Source organism: Eulemur rufifrons, chromosome 30 (genome assembly GCF_041146395.1).
Source record: "Eulemur rufifrons isolate Redbay chromosome 30, OSU_ERuf_1, whole genome shotgun sequence".
NCBI classification, from domain to species: Eukaryota; Metazoa; Chordata; class Mammalia; order Primates; family Lemuridae; genus Eulemur; species Eulemur rufifrons.
Window position 1 is genome coordinate 102,250,716 of NC_091012.1, and position 21,652 is coordinate 102,272,367.

The following is a 21,652-nucleotide window of genomic DNA, read 5'->3' on the forward strand; positions in this document are numbered from 1 at the left end:
GCTACCGTATTTAAAAACAGAAACTGAGCCACATATAGGTACACGTGATTTATGACAAACATGGGGGCTAAGCAGTGGAGACAGAATAGGCTTTCCAATAACTGGTGGTTACATAGATGTTTGTTGTGTAATTATTCTTTGGAATGTACAAATATGTATAGCATATTAAAGCATTTATTGAATGTATGAATATGAGGATCTATAATTTACATAGTGCTTTCTTACTGTACTATGTGTCAGGCACATAGTACAACGTACTTTACATAATTTAATTCTATTTTAATCCTAGGAAGCAAGTACTGTCAATGGTCCCACTTTACAGATGAGGAAAACTGAGACACAGGGAAGCAGTCGCTTTGTGCTAAAACCCTGCCCTTGTACACTTTTACAGTCTCGAAGAAGAATATCGCCTTAAATGAATAAGTCAAGTAAGCCCCTCTTTGTCCTGCCCCTCTTCCCCTCCTACAGTTGTCCTTTTCTCCTTGGACGAGCCTACTGGACTGAAAGGGGAAGAACTACAACTCCCAGCAGCCATTGTGCGCTCAAGCCCTCCGTGCGCTCACACCAGGCCTCCAGGCATCCGGCGTGTGCTGCGCTCGCTCACAGAACAGAACTACATTTCCCAGCTCTCCTAGCAAGACCCGCGACACTCCGCGGACCGCGAACACGGAGCGGGCTTTCAACAGCTGTGCCCCACTTTCTCGGACCCGGCCCTGGACCCAGCCCCCGATTTTGACACGGCTCCACTATGGAGGAAGCGGACCGAATCCTCATCCATTCCCTGCGCCAAGCCGGAACGTAAGGACAGAGCCCCCGCCCACCCCCAATGTCCACATCCGGGACTCCAAAACCCACGACCCCGTTACCCGGGAACCTTAAAACCTAGGACCTTTACGATCAGGGCTCCAACTTCCAGGACCCTAAGACCTTCACCCCCTTATACACACACGCTCCGACATCAGGGGCCTCTCAAATCCTCTGACCCCCGACATTTGGTAAACCCAAAACTCTGGGACTCACACCCTGAGACCTTCCATTCTTGGAACCTCAAGTCCCAGGACCCTGAAATCTGGGGATCATGACATCGATACTCAGGGACCCTGATATCAGGAGACCTTAAGACACTTGTACCCCGAGAACCAGGGAACTGGAAACCTCAGGACCCTGGCACTGGGGAAATCCAAAACCCAGGACTGGGTGCTTGGGAGCCTTCAAGCTCCAGTTCCCCAAACATGTGGGGCTTTAAAAATCCCAGGACCTTAACATTTTGCAACATCAGCACTTGGACTTCTCCATTCTGGGGCCCTAAAAACCCAGGATGCCAACACCTAGGGAGACTGATTTTTGTGTTGCCTGAAACTTGGAGACTGATATCCAAGGTTCTCGAAACCCAGGGACCCTGACATTTGGAACTCCTGAGAACCCCAGCCTCCCAAAATCTATTGTTATGAAAACTCTAGCTCAATATCTAGGGGTCCCTGATATGCAGAGAACATGATAACTGGGGACCAAGAAACTCAGAAACCATGCCACCTGGGCCCCTTCACCTTCCTAGACTCCAGAAATTTGAGATTTTCTGAACTCAGGTCCCTTCTGTCCATTCTCCTACACCAAGGTCTTAGGACCTGAGGATTTCCCTAGTTCTTAGTTTTCCAAATGGAAGTCATAGTCACCAGCACCCAGGATCTGTCTGAACTGTGGCATCCTCCTCACCGCCACCCTGGTAGTGCTTCCAAAAGGCTGTATGGCTCAGCCTGATCCCTGTTTCCTGACTACTCCCCACATCGAGCCTGCTTCTTCTTCAGGGCAGTTCCTCCAGATGTGCAGACCTTGCGAGCCTTCACCACTGAGCTGGTTGTAGAGGCTGTGGTCCGCTGCCTGCGTGTGATCAACCCTGCTGTGGGCTCCGGCCTCAGCCCCCTGCTGCCTCTCGCCATGTCTGCCCGGTTCCGCCTGGCCATGAGCCTGGCTCAGGCCTGCATGGTGAGTACCCTCCTCTCAATACACACATCCTCTTCCTTCCTCCTTCACAAAATAACCAAGCTCCTTTGAAATTCTTGCCCTTCCTCTCTGCCACCTCCCTTTGTGGCTTAGCATTCATTAGTGGTTAAGGCTGCTGGCTCTATGGTCAAACTGCCTGAGTAGTTCAGACTCTAGCTCTGCCACTTGCCAACTGTGTGACCCTAACCCTTCTGGGCCTCAGTTTTCTTATCTGTGAAATGGAGATGATAAAGGTAGGGTTGTTATGAGGATTAAATAAGTTTATCCAGTTTGCACCTGGGCTGCCCCTGGTTTCCATATGTTAAGCTTAGCACCAAGATTCTCATACCCTGTAGTATCCATCTACCAGTTCCAGAAGAGGCCCTGCTTGGGGCATATGCTCACTCCTAAACTAATCACTGTGTGCTCTGATTGGCCCAGCTTGGATCACATGGTCATTCCTATAGAACACTGATTGGCTGCTCCTGGATCCCATGGAGTTGAGGGAGGGATGGCTACCCAAAGGAAGATGTGCTTCTAAGAGTGTCTCTGTTACCCCTGTGACAACCACACATCCTGTCTCTCCTGAGAATAACTCCAAAAATGTCTCTATGATAGATAAAATAAATCACCTTTCTGATGAAGTACTTACTCTTCCCAGTATAGAGCTGTGTCCAGTTATTATCTTCAAGAGCTCTAAGTAATAGCACTCCTCCTGGCTCACTAGCTCTGCAACTTTGGGCCAGTCTCTCTCTTTCTTATTTTATTTTATTTTATTTGAGACAGAGTCTCACTCTGTTGCCCGGGCTAGAGTGCCATGGTGTCATTCTAGCTCACAGCAACCTCGAACTCCTGGGCTCAAGTGATCCTCCTGCCTCAGCCTCCCAAGTAGCTGGGACTACAGGCAGGAGCCCCCACACCCGGCTAATTTTTTCTATTTTTAGTAGATATGGGGTCTCGCTCTTGCTTAGGCTGGTTTCAAACTCCTGAGCTCAAGTGATTCTCCTGTCTCAGCCTCCCAGAGTGCTAGGATTACAGGTGTGAGCCACTGTGCCCAGCCTCTTTTTTAAAATTATAGAACAACTCAAGACACGTAATGGGCCAGTCTCTTAACCACTGTTTTTTTCCTTTAGAGACAGGGTCTTGCTTTGTCACCCAGGCTGGAGTACAGTGGCACAATCATAGCTCACTGCAACCTGGAAGGAACTCCTGGGCTCAAGCGATCCACCCGCCTCAGCCTCTTGAGTAGCTGGAACTACAAGCGCATGCCACCATGCCCTGCTAATTTTTAAAAATTTTCTTGTGGAAGCAGGGTCTCCTTATGTTGCTCAGGCTGGTCTTGAACTCCTGGCCTCAAGCGATCCTCTCACCTTGGCCTCTCAAAGTGCTGGAATTACAGGCGTGAGCCATTGTGCCTGGCCTCTTAAACCTCTTTAAGCCTAAGTTTCTACATGTATAAAATGGGTGTAAGAACTGTACCTGCCACATAGGGTTGCTGTGAAGGTGAACCACGAGTGAATACAGGAAAAGCTGGTTATAATAAGCTCTGTGTACATGCTATTACTATTATTGGAAAGGCCTGATCTGCTTGCATTCCAGCAACCTGTGGCTACATAGTGAATGTAAACACTTCTAGCGTACCCAGTAAGTATACGGTGGCAGAGGGATAATGGCAAAACTACAGTGAAAACTTCCATTGGGGACAGAGTGGTCAGAGTTGTTAAATTTGGGCCTTGCTTGTGCAGTTTCTGTCCCTTAGCGGTAGGCCTCAGAGCACCGCCCATCCCTTCACTCTTGTGTTCACCTAGTTCTCAGGTTCTTCTGTCTGGGGCTCTGGGTGGCCTTAGGAGGCAGGCAGTCTGTCCCGTGGCCTGGAGGATGGCACTTAGTAAAGGGGAGGTTATGCCTTCTGTTTGGCAAGGAGAGTACACAATGGGAGGTGTTGAAGTGGGGGTCAGGCTTCCTCCAATTCTCTGTTCTTCTCTGAGTACTGTCTCTCCTAGATTTTGTGTTTACCTCCTTTCTGGGGTGGGGGTGGGGCAGCGAATATGGCTTTTCCAGTGGTCAAGAGGTACATGTGATCAGCCCCCAGCAGCCTCAGTTGGCCAGCAGCAGGCAGATGGGGGCTCTCTTAACCCAGCTGCGTGCTGTCCGTGTAGCCCACCCCAACTCAGCATGGTGGTGTTCTGCTCCTGGCCCCGGTTTCTGCGCCTTGGCCACCTCCATATTTTGGCGTCTACCTGGAATGAGTTTGTATGTCAGTCACAACTCTTTGATCCTGAGATGCCAGAACAAAACACAAAGTAGTTTTCACACTTTTTTGACTGTGACCCTCCGAAGTAAATATATCTTACGTTGTGACCCTAAGTATATAATAATGATGGTTTCTGAGCGTGTACTCTGCCAGGCACTGTGGTAACACGATGTTAGCTCATTTCGTTCTCATGACAGCCCTCTGAGGTAGGTACTGTTGGTATCCCTTCTTTCAGGTGGAGAGCTTAAGTGATTTGCCTGAGATCATGCAGTAAGAGGCAAACCTGGGGTTTGAACCCGGGAAGTCTGCTTTCAGAGTCCACGCAGCGCCAGATCAAGAGCAACTCTGGCAGAAAAATGCTTCCTTTCTCCCCAGCCTGTTTCCCTGTCCCCATCCTGAACCCTCATGAGCCCTTTTGCTCTGAGCGATTGTGTTGCTGGTGTTTTTTGCCTGTTTATTTTTAGGTACTCTTTATATATATATAATAGGTAGATTCACTCCTTGCCTATGACATACATGAGCTCCAAATATTTTTTCCCAACTTGTCATTCCTCTTTTGACTTCGCTTATTTTTCTTTAAATTTTTTTTCTTTCTTTTCATGTATTCAGAAATACCCATCTTCTCTTTTATGGCCTCTGGATTTTGAGTCCTAGTTAGAAAGGCCAGTGCTTTAACCTTATTTCTTGTTCTCTGTAGCATTGACTGTAATCACTCCGTGGCTCCCCGGGGGGCGCAGAGGCCTTGGGGAGCCAGGGGAGGTTCGAGGTGGTGGTTAGTGAGAGAGTGGGAGGGTGGTCACCTAGGCTCAGGGCTCCCAGGGCAGGAGGATCCTGCCTGCCTGGCTGATGGGGCTGCCCCTCCCCCAACCCCCAGGACCTGGGTTATCCCTTGGAGCTTGGCTATCAGAACTTCCTCTACCCCAGTGAGCCTGACCTCCGGGACCTGCTTCTCTTCCTGGCTGAGCGTCTGCCCACCGATGCCTCTGAGGATGCAGACCAGCCTGCAGGTATTGGATGCTGGGGGTGTTGTGGGGAGGGGAGAGGCGGGCCTTCCTGGGGGTTGGAGGGCTGAGAGAACTGGAGGTGGTGAGCAGGTTGATGGGCGGGGGGGGGGATGTGTCTTTGGGGGAGCTAGGTGGGAAGATTGGGGATCAGAGGGGCAGGGGACAGGGGTAGGGGTTTGGGCTGACCCAGCTGGCAAGTCGGTGCTGGGAGGGGCCTCCCTGTTGCTCACTGCACTCTAACCCCTTGGGCCTCCTTGGTGTTCCTCAGACACACCAGGCACACTCTAGCCTCAGGGCCCTTGTGTGGCTGCATTATTCTAACCCCCACATGCCCTCCTGGTTCATTCCCTTACCTCTTTGAGGTTTCCCTTCAGGCGTCACCTCAGGGAGGCCTTCCTCTGACTGCCTTGTGTAGAATTACAGCTTCTCCTCCCCACAGTCCTTCGTGTCCTTTCCTGCTCTCTGCCTCACTGTGGTCTGGCTCGTACTTATGATCCTGTTCGAGATCTCTCCTCTGCTAGCTCTCTGGCTCCAGGAGGGCAGGGACATTTATCAGTTTGTTCCTTGAGGTAGCTCTAGTGTCTATAACAAGGACTGGTACATAGTAGGTGCTCAGTAAGTGTTTGTTGAGTGACTGGGTGTGAGAATGATAGCTGGATAGATGTGCATCTCTGGATGGGGGTGAGTCAGGAGTGACGGCTGGTTTCCCAGGCTGTGCACTTTTGGATTTGCAGCACTGTCACCTGATTAACACTCCTTCCCTCCCCCAGGTGACTCAGCTATTCTCCTCAGGGCTATCGGGAGTGAAATCCGGGACCAGGTGGCCCTTCCCTGGGTCCCACCCCTCCTTCGCACCCCCAAGCTGCAGCACCTCCAGGTGAACTCCTGACTCCTGTCCTTGCCTTCCTTGTCTCCATCTGGGTGCTCAGGTTTTTGGCCCCCTCCTACCAGTGACCCCTGTCATACTTCATCCTGAGACTCTGGCTCTGCTCTCTCACCAGGGCTCGGCCCTCCAGAAGCCTTTCCGTGCCAGCAGGCTGGTCGTGCCTGAGCTGAGTTGCAGAGGAGGTGAGCGTGAGGCTGCAGGAGCAGGGGGAGGTGGGCCTGTTGGTGTCACCCTGCAGGAGGGCTGGCTGACTCTGTTCCTGCCCCCAGAGCAACGGGAGTTCCAGGCGAGTCCCTTGCTGCTACCAGCCCCGACGCAAGTGCCCCAGCCTGCTGGAAGGGCAGCCTCACTCCTCGAACACCATGCCATCCAGCTCTGCCAGCAGACAGGCCGGGACTGCCCAGGGGATGAGGACTGGGTCCGCCGGGCACCCCGCCTGCCAGCCCAGGTACAGCCCATACTCAGCTCCTACTGCTCCTGTTTTGTTTCACATTGGTCCTCTGCTCCTTTCTTTCCCCACTCCATCCGTCTCTTCCATCCTTGCTCTCTGTGTGCACCTACCCGGCTTCCCGGCTGGGAGAACACTGAAGTCAGAAAGACTGTGAACCCGGGACGAGTCAGTGTCCCTCCTCAGAGCCTCAGGGTCCTGTTCTGAACGGGGGCTAGTGATGGCACTGTCCTCCCCGGGCAGTCCTTAGATCGAGTGACGGACATGGACTTCCCTAGCAACTGCAGCACTCAGAATTTGTTACCATCTGCCCTCTTCCTCCTGCTTTCTTCCTGTCCCGAAGTCGCTCACTGTTTCCACACTTGTCGCTGACGCTCATTTTCTGTCTCTAGGTTTCTGCGCTGTCTCTTCCTGCTTCCCTCTTTCTCCTTCTGTGGTTTTGCTGCCCCTCTTTCTCAGCCCTTGTTTCTGTACTTGACCTTTCTCTCTCTGTCCCCCCATCCCTGTCTCCTCTTCCCCTCTATATCTTTTCCTTCTGTCTGCCTCTTCCTTCTGGCCACGTGGTTTGTTCCATCTTTATCTGCCTCTCTTTTTTGAACTTACAGGAATTTTCAAACACTGAAGTAAAGAAAATATTCTAATGTACCACTTTGCCAATATTTCTTCATCTGTTCTCCCCTCCAACTTTTTCTTTTTTGCTGTATTATTTTCTCTCTATCTCTTTTTTTAGAGACAGTGTCTTGCTCTGTTGCCCAGGCTAAAGTGCAATGGCACGATCATAGCTCACTGTAGCCTCGACTTCCTGGGCTCAAGCCATCTTCCTGCCTCAGCCTCCCAAGTAGCCAGGACTACAGGGGACAGGCCACCATACCTGGATAATTTTATTTTTTGTGGAGACAGGGTCACACTATGTTGCCCAGGCTGGTCTTGAACTCCTGGCCTCAAGGAGTCCTCCCACCTCAGCCTCCCGAAGTGCTGGGATTACAGGTGTGAGCCACCACGCCTGGCCTGCTATATTCTTGTAAAGCAAATCCTAGACATCATGTCATTTCAATTCTAAATACTTAAGACTGCATTTCCTAACTCATGAAGATGGTCATTTTTTTAGTATAACGACTGGACCATTTGCACACCTAACAAAATTAACAATGATCTCTTTTTTTTTTTTTTTTGAGACAGTCTCACTCTGTTGCCTGGGCTAGAGTGCCGTGGTGTCAGCCTAGCTCACAGCAACCTCAAACTCCTGGGCTCAAGCGATCCTTCTGCCTCAGCCTCCCGAGTAGCTGGGACTACAGGCATGCACCACCATACCCTGCTAATTTTTTCTTTTTTTTTTTTTTTGTTGAGACAGAGTGTCACTTTGTTGCCCAGGCTAGAGTGAGTGCCGTGGCGTCAGCTTAGCTCACAGCAACCTCAGACTCCTTGGCTTAAGCGATCCTACTGCCTCAGCCTCCCGAGTAGCTGGGACTACAGGCATGCGCCACTATGCCCGGCTAATTTTTTCTATATAGATTTTTAGTTGTCCATATAATGTCTTTCTATTTTTAGTAGAGACGGGGTCTCGCTCTTGCTCAGGCTGGTCTCGAACTCCTGACCTCGAGCGATCCACCCGCCTTGGCCTCCCAGAGTGCTAGGATTACAGGCGTGAGCCACCGCGCCCGGTCCCTGCTAATTTTTTCTATATATTTTTAGTTGTCTGGCTAATTTCTTTCTATTTTTAGTAGAGACGGGGTCTCGCTCTTGCTCAGGCTGGTCTCAAACTCCTGACCTCAAACAGTCTACCCGCCTCGGCCTCCCAGAGTGCTAGGATTACAGGCGGTGAGCCACCGCGCCCGGCCCAACAATGATCTCTTAATACTAGCCCACACTAAGTTCATAATCAGATTTCCCCATTTGTCTGGATACTATCTCTGTTCTTGTCCCTTGCTTGTCTCTCCCTCTCTGTCTCTGCCCACTTCTTTGCCTGGCTTCATTCATTCCCTGTCTCTGCTGTGTCCCCACATATCTTTTCTGTGTCTCTCTCAGATTTGGGGGCTCCAGGCTTACTCCTCTCTCTTCCCACATCCTTTTCCAGCATGGGGATTGAGTGGGTGGAGAGAAGCGTGGCTGTGAGCAAGAGGAGACCCCTGTCCTTGGGGAGATCCCAGACCAGTGGGGCAGGAGTATAGGGCAGGGGTCCACCTCAGTGGGAGGGCTGGAGGGTGGGTATGACTTGCCTGGAGCACCTGTCTGGTGGCCCCTGGAGGAGCAGGGCCTTTGTGCTTGGCAGGCCTCCACGCCCTCCTATTTCTCCTGCATTCTCTTCCTAGGAGGACACACGGGGGCAGCGGCAGCGGCTGCAGAAGCATTTGGCTGAGCATCTGCGCCAAAGCTGGGGCCCACTCGGAGCCCCCACGCAAGTCAGAGACCTGGGAGAGCTGCTGCAGGCCTGGGGTTCTGGGGCCAGGAATGGTGCTCCCAAGGGCTCCCGCTTCACACATTCAGAGAAGTTCACCTTCCATCTGGTGGGTGGGCCTGAGTGCACATGGCGTGTGCTGACGGGACATGGCAGGCTCAGAGGGTGGCTTTATGTACGAATGCCACACTGTTATCCACACAGGTTCCCATGTGCCCACCAGGTGGGCCCTTTCCCCACTGGTGGTGGGTGGGTATGCCCAGAGGGGTACCCTAGCTTCCTGGGGACTTCAGTGGAGAAAATGTGGATGGGTGGGAGCCATGTAAGGGTGTAGGTGTACTGTTGGTGCATACCCCACCTTTCTGCAGGCAGTTTCCTCTGGGCATATCTTCTCTCCTTGGATGCTCACCCCAAGAGGCCCCCATCCTTTTCATGGCATTTGGGGCTTGAGAGATGGGGCAGGTGGCTAGGAGCTGTGTCAGGGTCAGGGAAGTTTCTTCATGAGCAAACACTGTAGTCTGAGGTTGCAGATATTGCCTTTACCCTCATGTAGTCACAGTCTGACAGCTTTCAGAGGCTGAGTGGGCATAGTAACAGCACTGCGGTGGGCGGGGGGCGGTTCTTGGTGGAGGTTGAGGCTGGATCATGAGGGTTAGGGCCTTCCCTGACAGCCAGGGTGCCTCTCCTCACTCCCCTAGGAGCCTCAGGCCCAGGCAGCCCAGGTGTCAGATGTGCCGGCCACCTCCCGGCGGCCTGAGCAGGTGAGCAGAGCATTGGGGGGTGTCCTGGCTCCTTGCCTATCTACTGGGCCTGACACCCCCACCCCGACTGGCCTGTGCCTCCCAGGACATGTGGGCAGCTCAAGAACAGGAGCTAGAGTCCCTTCGGGAGCAGCTGGAGGGAGTGAACCGCAACATTGAAGAGGTTGAAGCCGACATGAAGATGCTGGGCGTCAGCTTTGTGCAGGTGAGTGAGGGGCTGTGGGTGGGGTCAGGTCACAAGTAGGGCCCAGAGGGGTTCAAGTGACTTGAGGGGGCTGAGAGGTACCCTGTAGAGATCTCAGATGTCAGAAGGGTTCGTGGGGGACATTGGGGACCATGTGGGTCTCTTGAGGGTTCAAGAGAATCAGTGGGGTTGAGAGGATGTGGGCTTCGTGGACCTGTAGGGGTTAGAGGCACCCGTGGGCATCAGTGAGGCCTTATAGGTGGATATGAGAATCAGGAGGGCTGTGAGGGTCTGAGGACATCCATGGGGCAAGGTGGGTCTGTATGGGCAGGGGCTGCAGGGCTCTTTGGGGCCCCTGGGCTTCTGCGTGGGGCTGAAGCCTTAGGGGCTAGAGGGATGTATACCATTTGTGGGGCTTGGGCTGGCTGGGCCCAGGTTTTCTGGGCTTAGTGCGGGGGCTGGGGGCTGTGTCATGCTAGGTGGAGACTGAGTGTCGGCAGAGTGAGCTCAGCACAGCGGAGCGTGAGCAGGCCCTGCGCCTGAAGAGCCGCGCGGTGGAGCTGCTGCCCGACGGGGCTGCCAACCTCGCCAAGCTGCAGGTGGGGCTGGGGCTGGGCAGGGCTGGGCAGGGCGGGGCTGGAAGGGCCCAGCCTGCATGACGTGTACCCCTCCCCACTGGCCAGCTCGTGGTGGAAAGTAGCGCCCAGCGGGTCATCCATTTGGCGGGTCAGTGGGAAAAGCACCGGGTCCCACTCTTGGCTGAGTACCGCCACCTCCGAAGGCTCCAGGATTGCAGAGAGGTAGGTGGTGGGGTCCTGGGCCGTGGGTGGGGCAGGGGCAGGTTTGATCCCTCTCTAGGGGGCCATCCTTGTGCTCTGTTCACTGTCCTCTGCCCGTGGGCTCCTGGCAGCTGGAATCTTCTCGACGGCTGGCAGAGATCCAGGAGCTGCACCAGAGTGTCCGGGCAGCTGCTGAAGAGGCCCGCAGGAAGGAGGAGATCTATAAGCAGCTGGTATGGCCCGTGTGGGGAACCTGGGCAGCACCAGTGGGTGGGAGGCAGGTCCTGGGGGAGTGCCTGCTATGTCCCTGCCTAGGTGTCAGAGCTGGAGACTCTGCCGAGAGACGTGTCCCGGCTGGCCTACACCCAGCGCATCCTGGAAATCGTGGGCAATATCCGGAAGCAGAAGGAAGAGATCACCAAGGTGCGCCACTGTGGTCATGGGGGGTGGCTCTCATGGGCAGACGTGCATAGTGTGGCCACACAGGGACCTCACACCCTCTGATGGGCAGAGCTGTCCAGCCAGACCCTGACACAGAACAGTCACGCACAGTCCACCCCAGCCACCCGGACGCAGTGCCACAGGCCCTGTCTGGATGTGAGTGCATACACATGAGCACCCTCAGCTGACCAGCTGCCCGGCCCCAGACATGGGCTCATGGCCGTCCTACTGTCTGCCAGATCTTGTCTGACACGAAGGAGCTTCAGAAGGAAATCAACTCCCTCTCTGGGAAGCTGGACCGGACGTTTGCGGTGACTGATGAGCTCGTGTTCAAGGTGTGGGGCGAGCTGGGCTGGGTGTGAGGGGTGGGACAGGGCTGGGTGGCTGCCTGCCCATCTGCTGACAGCCGGCTGGGGCCCAGGCCCTGTGCAAGCCTGGCAGGTGCATTGACGCTTGGGCCTGGCTTTGCTCCATGTAGAGTGCAGTCTGGGGTGGGTGGGAGAGGGTGGCCTTAGACATGGAGGTCTGGGGGAAGAGACAGCCCATTGATACTTCGAGGTCCCCTCTGTCTGGTCAGGATGCCAAGAAGGACGATGCCGTTCGCAAGGCCTACAAGTACCTAGCTGCCCTGCACGAGGTGAGGGGAGAAGCATGCCGGGGGAGCGGGGTGTGGCAGGGGCGGGGCGGGGGCCGGGTGCAAGCTTTCTGCTCCTGCTGTCCCTAGAACTGCAGCCAGCTCATCCAGACCATTGAGGACACAGGCACTATCATGCGGGAGGTTCGAGACCTCGAGGAGCAGGTGAGGCCTGGGGGTCGGAGGGGGAACCAAGGCAGGCCAGGGGCCCTCTCCTCGGTTTATGCTGAGAGGCTGTGGAACCAGACAAAGCCTATGGCTGGAGGCTCCGCCCTGCCCCTTAGTGCCTGTGCGTGTGATCTGGGTCAGGCAAGTGGCCTACTGTGTGCCCCAGCCTCTATCCCAGCCGCCCTCACGCCTGCCTCCCAGGGCCATTGGTAGAGGCTTGAAGATGTGGTGCAGAATCCTGCCTCGTAGCAAAGGATGCTTTGGGTGGAGGGAATGCCACACGCAAAGGCCTGGTGGTGGGACGGAGCAGGCCGATGCTGGGGGTGGGAGGGACCCATAGTGGCCGTGATGGGGCGTGGAGAGCAGGAGCTGGGAGAGGGGTCTGCATGCAGAGGGAGTGTGTGTTCACATCACCTTAGATCGAGACGGAGATGGGCAAGAAGACCCTCAGCAACCTGGAGAAGATCCGTGAGGATTACCGAGCCCTCCGCCAGGAGAATGCCGGCCTCCTGGGCCGGGTCCGGGAGGCCTGAGGAGCCCCCGGCAGAGATCTCCCCAGGCTTAGGCAGGGATTTGGGATGCTGGAGGCAGTGACCAAACACCTACTCTAGCTATTCCCTCTGCTTGATGTCCACTTCCTCCCACTGCGGCCTTGGACCCAGACCCCTGCCCACCCGACCCCAACCCTTATCTGGGGTGATCATCGGCGTTTGGGAGCTCGGCTGCAGTTTATTGGGGAGGGTACTGGGGATTGGGGGCCTTGGATGTCAAATAAACAAGGATCTCTTCTGCAGTCAAAGCTGAAGCATGGATCGGGGCTCAGGGCAGGGGAGTTGGGTGGGGGGCAGGGGAGACGAGGTATGTTTTGGCAAGTCAGTGTGTGTGGCTGTGTCTGCATGGGATTCGGGAGACCCCCCGGGGAGCTGTGCACGTGCACGTGTGTGCACGAGTGTGAGAGACGCAGGTGAATGCTAACAGGCTGTGTGTGTGACCGAGCATGTGTCGAGGGCTGCACGAGACCGTGCATGAATGATTAGGTGTCTGTGTGGCTTTCTGGGACCTGAGGTCCTGGGGGTACTGACGCTGCTTCTGTGCTGGTGTCTTGGCACACCCTTGCGTGATACTGCCTCTGTGGGCCCCGAGGCTGGCTGTGGGCGTGTGCTTTGGGGTATGTGAGTTGATAGGATTGTGCTCATGTGTGCTTGTTTATGTGACTGCAGCTTTGAGGTCATTTGAATGTACTGAGGCAGGCTCTTTGTGTTTTGAGTTTATGTTAGAATCCAGGGGCCAGGATTGTGACAGTCTGTGTCTGTGTGACTTTTCCAGCCCTGAGGTCATCTGTGAGAGTGGCTGAGGCAGGCTGTGTGTGGCTGGTTGTGAAGGCTCTGTTTGGCTGGTGGGCCCATCTCAGGGGTGGGGTAGGGCAGGGTGGAGGTGGGGGCTGGGGCCGGGACTGGGCCCCCTCTGAGCAGCCTGGGGACAGAGGATATGACCCAGGAGGGCTGCTGGCTGGGAAGCAGGGGCTCTGGAAAGCAAGACAGTGGACACCTCACTTCCTCCTTATGGGCACGTCCAGGGCCTGTCACCCCTGCCACCTGCCACCTCTGCCCCCATCTTGGCCCCTGTCCTTCCTTCTTTCCTTGGTCTTGAACTCAAGGGCCGGGTGTAGGGTTGGAACACCTGCTGGGCCTCTGGCTCCTTTTCTTGCGGAACTCAAACTCATCCACGGTCCACACAGCTCCCTTCTCGCTCTCCACCCTCACGAAGCACTTATGCAGGCTCAGGTTGTGGCGGATGGCGTTCTGTGGGAGGCCAGGGGTGCGGGAGCAGGTGGGCAGTCATACTCTGAGCTCAGCAGCCCCCGCCAACAGCCGACCTCCTGCCCATTGCCAATGTGCCTATGAGCCCAGCCCCAGGCCCACCTGCTCCCAAGCTGCAGTGGCACTCGAGGCCTTCCCAGTGCCTTCCCACTGCCACCTCCTAAGCAGCTCACCTTCCAAGTGGCAGGGTGGTTTCTAAAGAAGGCGAACATGCGTGTGAACCAGTGGTAAATCTCGTTGAGTGTCCGCTGCTTCTCGGGAGCCTCCAGGATTGCCTGGAGGGTGGGGATGGGGTAAGGGATGCGTTCTTCCAAAGTCGGGGCTGAGGGGCACAGTGGCCTACCGTGGGCCATCTGACATGGGGGTGGAACTGTGGCGGCGGGGGGAGGAGAGAGAGAGAGATGGTGCAGAGTGAAGGATCAGAGAAGGGTTAGGAGCTGGGTGAGGGGTAGGGTCAAGACAGGGTTAGATGGGGTGGGTGTGGTCAGGTTGAAATTAGGTAAAGGATCAGAGCTGAGTTTGGGAGCAAGGTCATATTCAGGATTATAACTGGAGTGAAGTTCAAGGTATGGATGGAGTTGGAATTGGGGTTCTCTGTGGGGGTGACATTTCAGGGTTCGGGAAGGTCAGGGGTCAGGAGTGGGGTCAAGGATTTGGAAGGGGTAAAGCACCAGGCCGAGTTATGGGTCAGGGAAGGGGTTGGCTAAAAGTCAGGCTGGGGGTGGCCTGGGGTGAGTTAGGGGTGAGGAATGGGATGACATGTGGCATTAGGTCAGCAGTCAGAGATGGGCCTAGTTATGGAGTGTTTTACGTGTCAGGTGGTTAGATTCAGGGGCAAGAGTGAAGTCAGTTGTGGGTTAGGTGTGGAGTGAGGCTGAGGGTCAGGGAGTTTGATCTGTTTGGATTTAGGAATGGGATTAATGAGTCAGTGATTACGATTGCCACGAAGTTATGGGTCAGGATGGGGCTAGGCTGGGGGTTCAGTTCAGATAGAGTCGGGAAGAGCTGGCGTTATGTAAGGGTTAGGTTTGGGTTTGGGGTTAGGTGTGGGGCTGGATGAAGGTTCTGGGAGGCTGAGATGAAGGGGCTGGGATGGGCGGAGGTTAAGGGTCAGGTGAGTGTCACATGGAAAGGTGAGGGATGGGATCCAGCTGGGATGTGGGTTGAGGTACTGGGGTACATTGGGGCTGGGGAAGATACAGGGTTGGGTTGACATAAAGGCCGGGGAAGGAGACAGGGTAATAGCTGGGGTGGGCTTAGGGCAAGGGGCAGAGACGGGGTAAGTTTTGGGCTATTTTGTAGAGCCAGGAGAGGGTTAGGTATGGGGTTGAGGTGAGCATCTGGAAAGGGGTGGGTTTAGCGTCAGAATTTGGCATGCACTGGCCTGGACAGTGGTTTAGGTTTGGGTTCAGGGACAGGTTTGGGGTGAAGCCAGCATGGGGAATCACGTTTGAGGTGTGGTTTGGGGCTTCTCGGGGCTGGGGCTTGTTAATGGAAGAGCCCACTCTGAGGTGCCCAGAGGGAGGTGGGAGTCTGGGAGGCAGGTCCCCACCCCTCTCCCTCTCCCTCTCCCTCGTCCTTGGGCCTGAGCTGCGCTGCTTACCCAGCGGATGAGGGTGGCATAGGTGAAAGGGGGCCGCATGTTGTGGAACTTGAAGTAGTCCATGTTGTGGAAGAACTCTGTCAGAGGGTGGGGACAGATCAGGCCCCATCCCGTGCAGGACCTCCTAGCTCCCTGCCCCACACTGTCTCTACAGTGGGAGGGTGAAATCCCACTGTCTGAAATCCCCCCGTCAACACCAGTGTCAACGGTCACAGGACTATTGTTTGCTGGGCACCTGACACACACATATCATTTAGTCTTTGCAACACTTCTGCCAAAATACCTCTCCGTGAGGTTTAAAAGAAGTGAAGTAACTTGCACACCAAAGGATGTAACTAACTGGTTAAGTGGCAGAGACACTTTGCGCCCCCCTACCCCGCCCCCCAGCGCCTGTCAGGATTAGGAGCTTGGGGTCACCGTGTAGGGCAAGGGCCATTTTTACCTGGGAATGTGCTGTTTCCATGGCTGCCCCACAGGTGCCTCCGCACAGCAAAGAGGCTGTCGGGGTTCTCACGGGGGCCGGGCCAGGTTGGGACGACAGTGCCCTGGGTGCCAGCCGCTACAATACAGCAGGAGCTCTTGTCGGATGATGTCTAGGGGAGGAGGGAGAGGCTGGTGACTCAGAGGCTTAAACTTTCCACTTTATTTTTAAATCTGTGTTTTTAAAAGTAAGGGCCCCCTCTTCTCAATTCCATACTAGTGTGGAATCCCACGAAGCAGCATGAGCTGCATTTATTAGAGTGTGGGTGCGGACACTGTGTGTAGCTGCTGACACTGGGGCTATGAGCTGGGGTTATGTCGGTCTCCTTCACCATCCACCTGTGACCTTGAGAAAGTCACCTAAACCTCCCTGGCCTCAGTTTTTGTCATCTGTGAGTTGGAGATGATAGTGGCACCTACCTCACGGTGGCATCACGAGGACCGAATAAGTTAACATCAGCAAAGTGCTCAGAAACAGTGCCTGACACCCAGGGCTGGCTTCATGGGCTTGTGACCCGTGTAGTTACACAGGATCTCATGCTTTAATGCTCTGTGGTCACTATCTTAAAATTTGAATACGGGGGCCTGCATTTTCAGCTTGCACTGGGCCCTGCCAGTTTAGGTAGCTGGTCCTACTGGCACATAGGCCGTTCGGTGTTTGGCTATTTGCTGTTGCTTTGAAAACCCAGGATCACAGTGCTTCAGGATCTTAGGGTCAGAGGGTTTGTAAGTGGAGGGGGTTGGATTCCTAGGTCTGGGCACGTTTGGAGCTGAGGACAGGTGCCCATAGATCACAGGGCCCGCGTGTAGAGAGATAGGTTCCCTGCCCCCGCAGGGCTCCCTCTGTCCCCTCTCTGCGCCCCCCCGCCCCCCCCCCCCCCGGCGGTCTACGCTTGCCGCTTACCTGCTCGAGGTTGCTCACTGCAGATGGCGCCTTGGTCAGGGCCATTTTCCCTGCCAGGTGGGCCTGCATAGCACCCAGCTTCTCTTTCTCCAGCACTAGCTGTGAGGACGGGAACAAAAGTGAGGCCTCAGTCCGGCCTTTTCCCACCACGTCTTTGCCTGGGGTTTTGTTCTTCATTCATGCCAGCCCTCACCATGGGGAGCCTGGCTCTTGGCATGGAGCGGACAGAAGTTTTGCCCTCCATCCCCCGTCCCCTCCCGGCATTACCTGCTGCTCCAGAGACTGTACCACTTCTTTCTGGAGGAGACACTGTGCCCTGCCCTTCTCGTCTAGGAGATGGTCCGCCTGGCAGTGCCTAGGTAGGAGGAAGATTCCATGCAGGTAACCGTGACAGGCCTGGCCTGGCTCAACGTTCCTAGTGGGGAGGGATGGTCCAGACCTTCTGGAAGGTCTCTTCCCAGAGCTCCCCTCCCCTCTCTACCTCAGTCTCTCTCTCACGCCTGTCATTCCTTCAACACATGCCACTCAGCACTTACTGCATGCCAGGCCTGAGCATGCCCTCTGAGAAGATGTTGGAAGGGTGGTGAGCTGACAGTGGGCCAGGTGGGTGAGGGTGGGAAAGGCATTCGAGTGGAGGGAACAGCCTGTGCGAAGGCCTGGCCTGTGTGAGGGACATGCGGAGTTGCTGCTAATAGTTGGGTATGGTCAGAGAAGAGGGGTGTGTGTGTGTGTGTGTGTGTGAGATGGGGATGAGGGGAGGCGGCAACAGCCATCTAGAGGAGCTGGCACTTTGGGGATCAGTGAAATCAGGCTGGTGTGCTGGCACGAGGAGCCGTAGAGCAAAGCAGTTAGGAGGGTGGGTTCTGGAGCCTGGCTGTCTGGTTTTAAATCCCAGCTCTGTCAGTCAGAAACTGGGTGATCTTGATCAAGACACTTAACCTCTTTGGCCTCAGTTACCTTGTCTGTAAAACGGACGTAAATAACAGTACATACCTTTATTATTGTACCCTATTATACATATGAGGAAACTGAGGTCCAGAGAAGCTGAGTAACTTGCCCAAGCACACACAGCTGGAGCTGGAATTTGAATCAACAGTCCAGGCGTTTACCTTTTTCATCTTACTACCTATCGGGATGAGGCTTGAGCTGAGATGTGCACCCCAGATCGCCTCCCACAAACCAGGACCCCCTGGACTGGCGTGCACCCGGGCCACTCACTTGAGGAAGTCCTCTGGCTCCTCAAAGACCTTTTCGCATCCAGGCCACTTGCAGACGCCATTTGCCAGCAGTGGGTAGGAGCTCTGGGGCGCAGCTGAAAGAGCGCTGGGGGGACAGAGGGTGTCAGAAGAGGAGATAGCAGAGTGAGGGTCCTTCCCAGCCCTGCCCACTGACCTGTCCTTCCTGGGTGCACCAGGGCTTGGGAAGGTGCAGAGCAGTGCTGGCTCCTTGGACACCCACTCCAGGCTGGCCACGTTGATCCCTGCGGGTGGGGACAGGGTACCTCTGGGGGCTGTGGGCCAGGCTGTGGAGCTTAGCCCACAAGGCTTCTCATTTTGAGCTTCCCACCCTCCTGAGCCTCGAAGGCCCTGACTTCCAGGGGGCTCTGGTGTCCCAAAAGTCCCCGGCTTCTGGCAGAGCAGTGGAAAGACTGCTATTTGCAAGTGCTGACATTTCGACTAACTTCGTAAAGATCTGTGGTTCCGCAATTTTGACATTCTGCATCTTTAAGATTCTGAACCTGACATTTTTTTGGAGGTTGGAGTTTCCAAGCCTCTGAGACCTGACACCTCTGACCTCCAGGGGGCCGCTATTCAGAACAGCCTGCACTGCTCTCGCTCAAGGATTTGGGGATTCTGGGGTTCTGTGAAGCCGTGGGGTATAGGCTGAGGTGTTACCAGGTGGCAGGCCAGGCCGGGCCTTGAGGGAGAAGACCCCAGTGGTGGCGGTGGGTGGTGGGAGGCTGATCATGGCTGGGCTGTCCAGTGGGTGCACCTGCAGCACAGGGGTCCGGGCGTGGGCATCCACTGTTGAGAGCTGGGGATACACATGGGCCACAGTTCAGCCTGGCTTGGGGCTCCTCCCCACAGTTCTCCCACCTTCCTGCCCATGCATGGTCCATACCTGGTGCATGAAGTGTGGTCGGTCCTGGAGGAGTGCCTGCAAGTGGGGTGAGGGGCCAAGCCGTGCCCCGGAGGGTGCCACCATGACTAGGGGCACTGTGGGCAGCTGAGGGGGTGGTAAGGTAGGCAGGTGAGATGCCATCCTCATCCTCATTGTCCTGGGTCTAATTCATACAACACCCCACGTGGTAGATACTATGATCATTCCCATTTCACATGTGTGGAAACTGAGGCTTATGGAGATTGAGTCACTTTTTCAAGATCAAACAGGTAATAATTGGCAGAACTGGCCTCAACCCTGTCACCTCACTGTCTTGGGCCTCAGCCCTCTCCTCTTGTCACATGGGAATGGGGACACATGGCTGTGCCCACGGGACCACAATAGGTTCTCCTCCTCTCCTGACATAGGGATTGGGAGGTTGGGGAGAGCCTCGAATCTCTAAGGCCTGGCAAGTGGGGACTTTCTTGGCCCTGTGACATCTGCATAAGTCACAGACTTGCCTGGGACCCAGAAACCACTTCCTGTGCCCCAGCCAGCACCCCCTCCCGCCTAGTGCCACAGTAAAGGTTGGCACCTGTAGGCCCAGGTACCCCACCCTGCCTGCCCCATCCTGGGCCTGGGGCCTCACCTGCAGCTGCGATGGTGGCACGGGGTTCAAGGAGGAGAAGGAGGAGGAGGAGGTATGGGCCCCGCCTCGGAGGTCCCGGCCCTGGAAGGTTCCTCCTGGGCCCCTGGCCCCCAGCAGGTCTGTGGCCTTGGGCACAGCCCTCCAGCTGGGTGAGGCTCCTGGGGATGGACCGAGGGCCAAGGAAGGGGCCGGGGGCTTGGCTGGCCTGGGGTTGGGCATTAGGTCCTTGTCTGAGGGCAGGCTGCATGGAGAGAGGGGGAAGGAGTCACACACATGCTAGGGGCTGTGAGAGATAATCCCCCCGACCCCACCATCAAACGATGCAGACACCCGCTCTGGTTAGAGCAGGTATCGGCTGCGACATGTGCCGAAGGGCCCCACAGCTGCACCCCAGCTCTGATCATGTATACACACATTGGTGTCAGGAACACAGGTAAATGAGTGTACCCACGTGTGCCCCACGTGCACGGGTCCGGTACCCAGCTTGCCTCCACATGCTGGCACAGCCCTGGCATGGATATGTCCTCCACAAGGGCAGTGGGTGATAGATTTGTGGGGCCTCAGCCTGAGTAGGTCTCAGCCCATTCCCCCACCACTTGCAGCTGTCTTCAAGCCTCAGCCCTCTGTCCTCTCTGCTCCCTGCATGGGCCATGCAGCCTTTGCTCATCCTGCCAGGGCCGATCTCTGACTTTCTCCTGGGGGCACTATTTTACTCCAGTGACTTGGGCATGGACTCAAAAAAAGAGTGAAGGCTGCTGGCTTCCCTGGCTGCTGTGAAGGGGACTAGCGAGGAGGCTACTGCAATGGTCCAGGCACGTGACGACAGTGGCACAGGTCAGGATGGTAGCAGTGGAGATGGTGAGAAGCGGGTGAATTCTGAGGCTATTCTGAAGGTGGATTCAGGAGCAGTTGCTGGCAGCTTGAATGTGGGGGGTGAGAGAGGGCGGGTCAAGGTGACTTCTGGGTTTCAGCCCAAGCAGCTGGAAGGACAGAGCTGACATTACTTGAGATGGGGACATCATGGGGCAGTGTAGGGTTGGGGGTGAAAGCCCAGGTGTACAGGGACATGAAGAGTCTGGCGCTAGACACGTGAGTGGAATTTCCGAGCAGGCAGCTGAATACAGGATCGGGAGCTCAGGGCAAGGGGCTGAGTCTAGGAGTCTGATGAGCTCTGGGCTCCTGCCTTGCATGGAGCTGGCATGGCACGTGCCAGAGAGGAGGAAAGACAGGCTCGCCTGAGCCAGGGGCTGTGGGGGCCCCTCAACCCAGCCCCCATCAGAGTTCACCCAACCTCTGCCCCACAAACCTGCTTCCAAGCCTCGCTCATGCTATTCGCCCTGCCAGGAATGCCCACTCCTCCTCCTCTTCCCCTGTCCGAGCCACGCAAGGCCTGCTCTTCTATTGTCCTCATCCTGAAAGCCCTCCACGATGGCTCCAGGGCCCTCTGCTGAACCCCAGAACCTTACACTCCCTGACACGCAAGGCCTGGGCTTCTCAGGATCCTGTAATCCCAGTCTGAGGGGAAGCCCAGTCCAACCCCTATTTTATTGACGGGGACACCCAGGTGCTGAGTTCCATAGTCCTACGGCAACATGAGACCTCCACTTCTTTCTTCAAGAAGTGTGTACGCCCGTGTGCACATTTCCCAAGCCCTCTGCTGTGCACGTGTGTGCCTCCCTGTCCCACCCCGCGGCACTGGTTTGAGCACACAGGATTCGGGAGGAGCGGTCGCTCCTTCCTTTCTTTGCTGTTACCTCACGGGGGTTGTCAAAGCTGTGGTGCTGAGGGAGATGGGTGTGAGAATCCAGGTATTAAACCTTTAGACTCTTGGCTAGAACATTACTGTGTGAGAATCTGCGTCTGTGGAGGCTCAGAACAAGGACCCGGGAAAACGGTGAGATGAGGAGGTGAGTGAATGAGTAAATGAATGAAGGCAGGGATGAGGTGATGCTTCTACAAGCCAAGGGACAGCAAAGATTGCCAGCAAACCACCAGAAGCTAGGGGAGAGGCACGGAGCAGATTCTCCCTCACAGCACGCAGAAGGAACCAACCCTGTCGACATCTTGTTCTAGGACTTCTAGCTTCCAGACCTGGGAGATGATAAATTTCTGTTGTTTAAGCCACCTAGTTGTGATACTTTGTTACGGCAGCCCGAGCAAAC

At 55.4% G+C, this 21,652-nt stretch overlaps 2 protein-coding genes across 3 annotated transcripts; one reads left to right on the forward strand and one right to left on the reverse strand.

Moving 5' to 3' along the window:
- Positions 1-577: 577 nt before the first annotated feature.
- Positions 578-12,727, forward strand: CCDC22 (coiled-coil domain containing 22). Its single transcript, XM_069462876.1, has 17 exons — positions 578-798; positions 1,806-1,983; positions 5,109-5,241; positions 6,009-6,115; positions 6,240-6,306; positions 6,394-6,572; positions 8,882-9,076; positions 9,666-9,728; positions 9,814-9,933; positions 10,392-10,511; positions 10,596-10,712; positions 10,823-10,924; positions 11,007-11,114; positions 11,372-11,467; positions 11,710-11,769; positions 11,857-11,931; positions 12,354-12,727. The coding sequence occupies exons 1-17, from the start codon at positions 749-751 to the stop codon at positions 12,465-12,467; spliced, it is 1,884 nt and encodes a 627-aa protein (XP_069318977.1). The 5' UTR covers positions 578-748; the 3' UTR covers positions 12,468-12,727.
- Positions 12,728-13,586: 859 nt separating this feature from the next.
- On the reverse strand, positions 13,587-19,709 carry FOXP3 (forkhead box P3). 2 transcript variants are annotated; one of them, XM_069463490.1, is made up of 11 exons: positions 19,491-19,709; positions 18,863-18,967; positions 18,637-18,775; positions 18,134-18,221; positions 17,960-18,064; positions 17,009-17,096; positions 16,760-16,840; positions 15,800-15,950; positions 15,358-15,434; positions 13,928-14,029; positions 13,587-13,736 (listed from the first exon to the last, which is right to left on the reverse strand). In XM_069463490.1, exons 1-11 carry the CDS (start codon positions 19,707-19,709, stop codon positions 13,587-13,589), a joined length of 1,305 nt encoding a protein of 434 aa, XP_069319591.1. The 2 variants fall into 2 exon arrangements, with proteins under 2 accessions (XP_069319591.1, XP_069319592.1); XM_069463491.1 differs by lacking the exon at positions 18,863-18,967.
- Between the last annotated feature and the right edge of the window lie 1,943 nt (positions 19,710-21,652).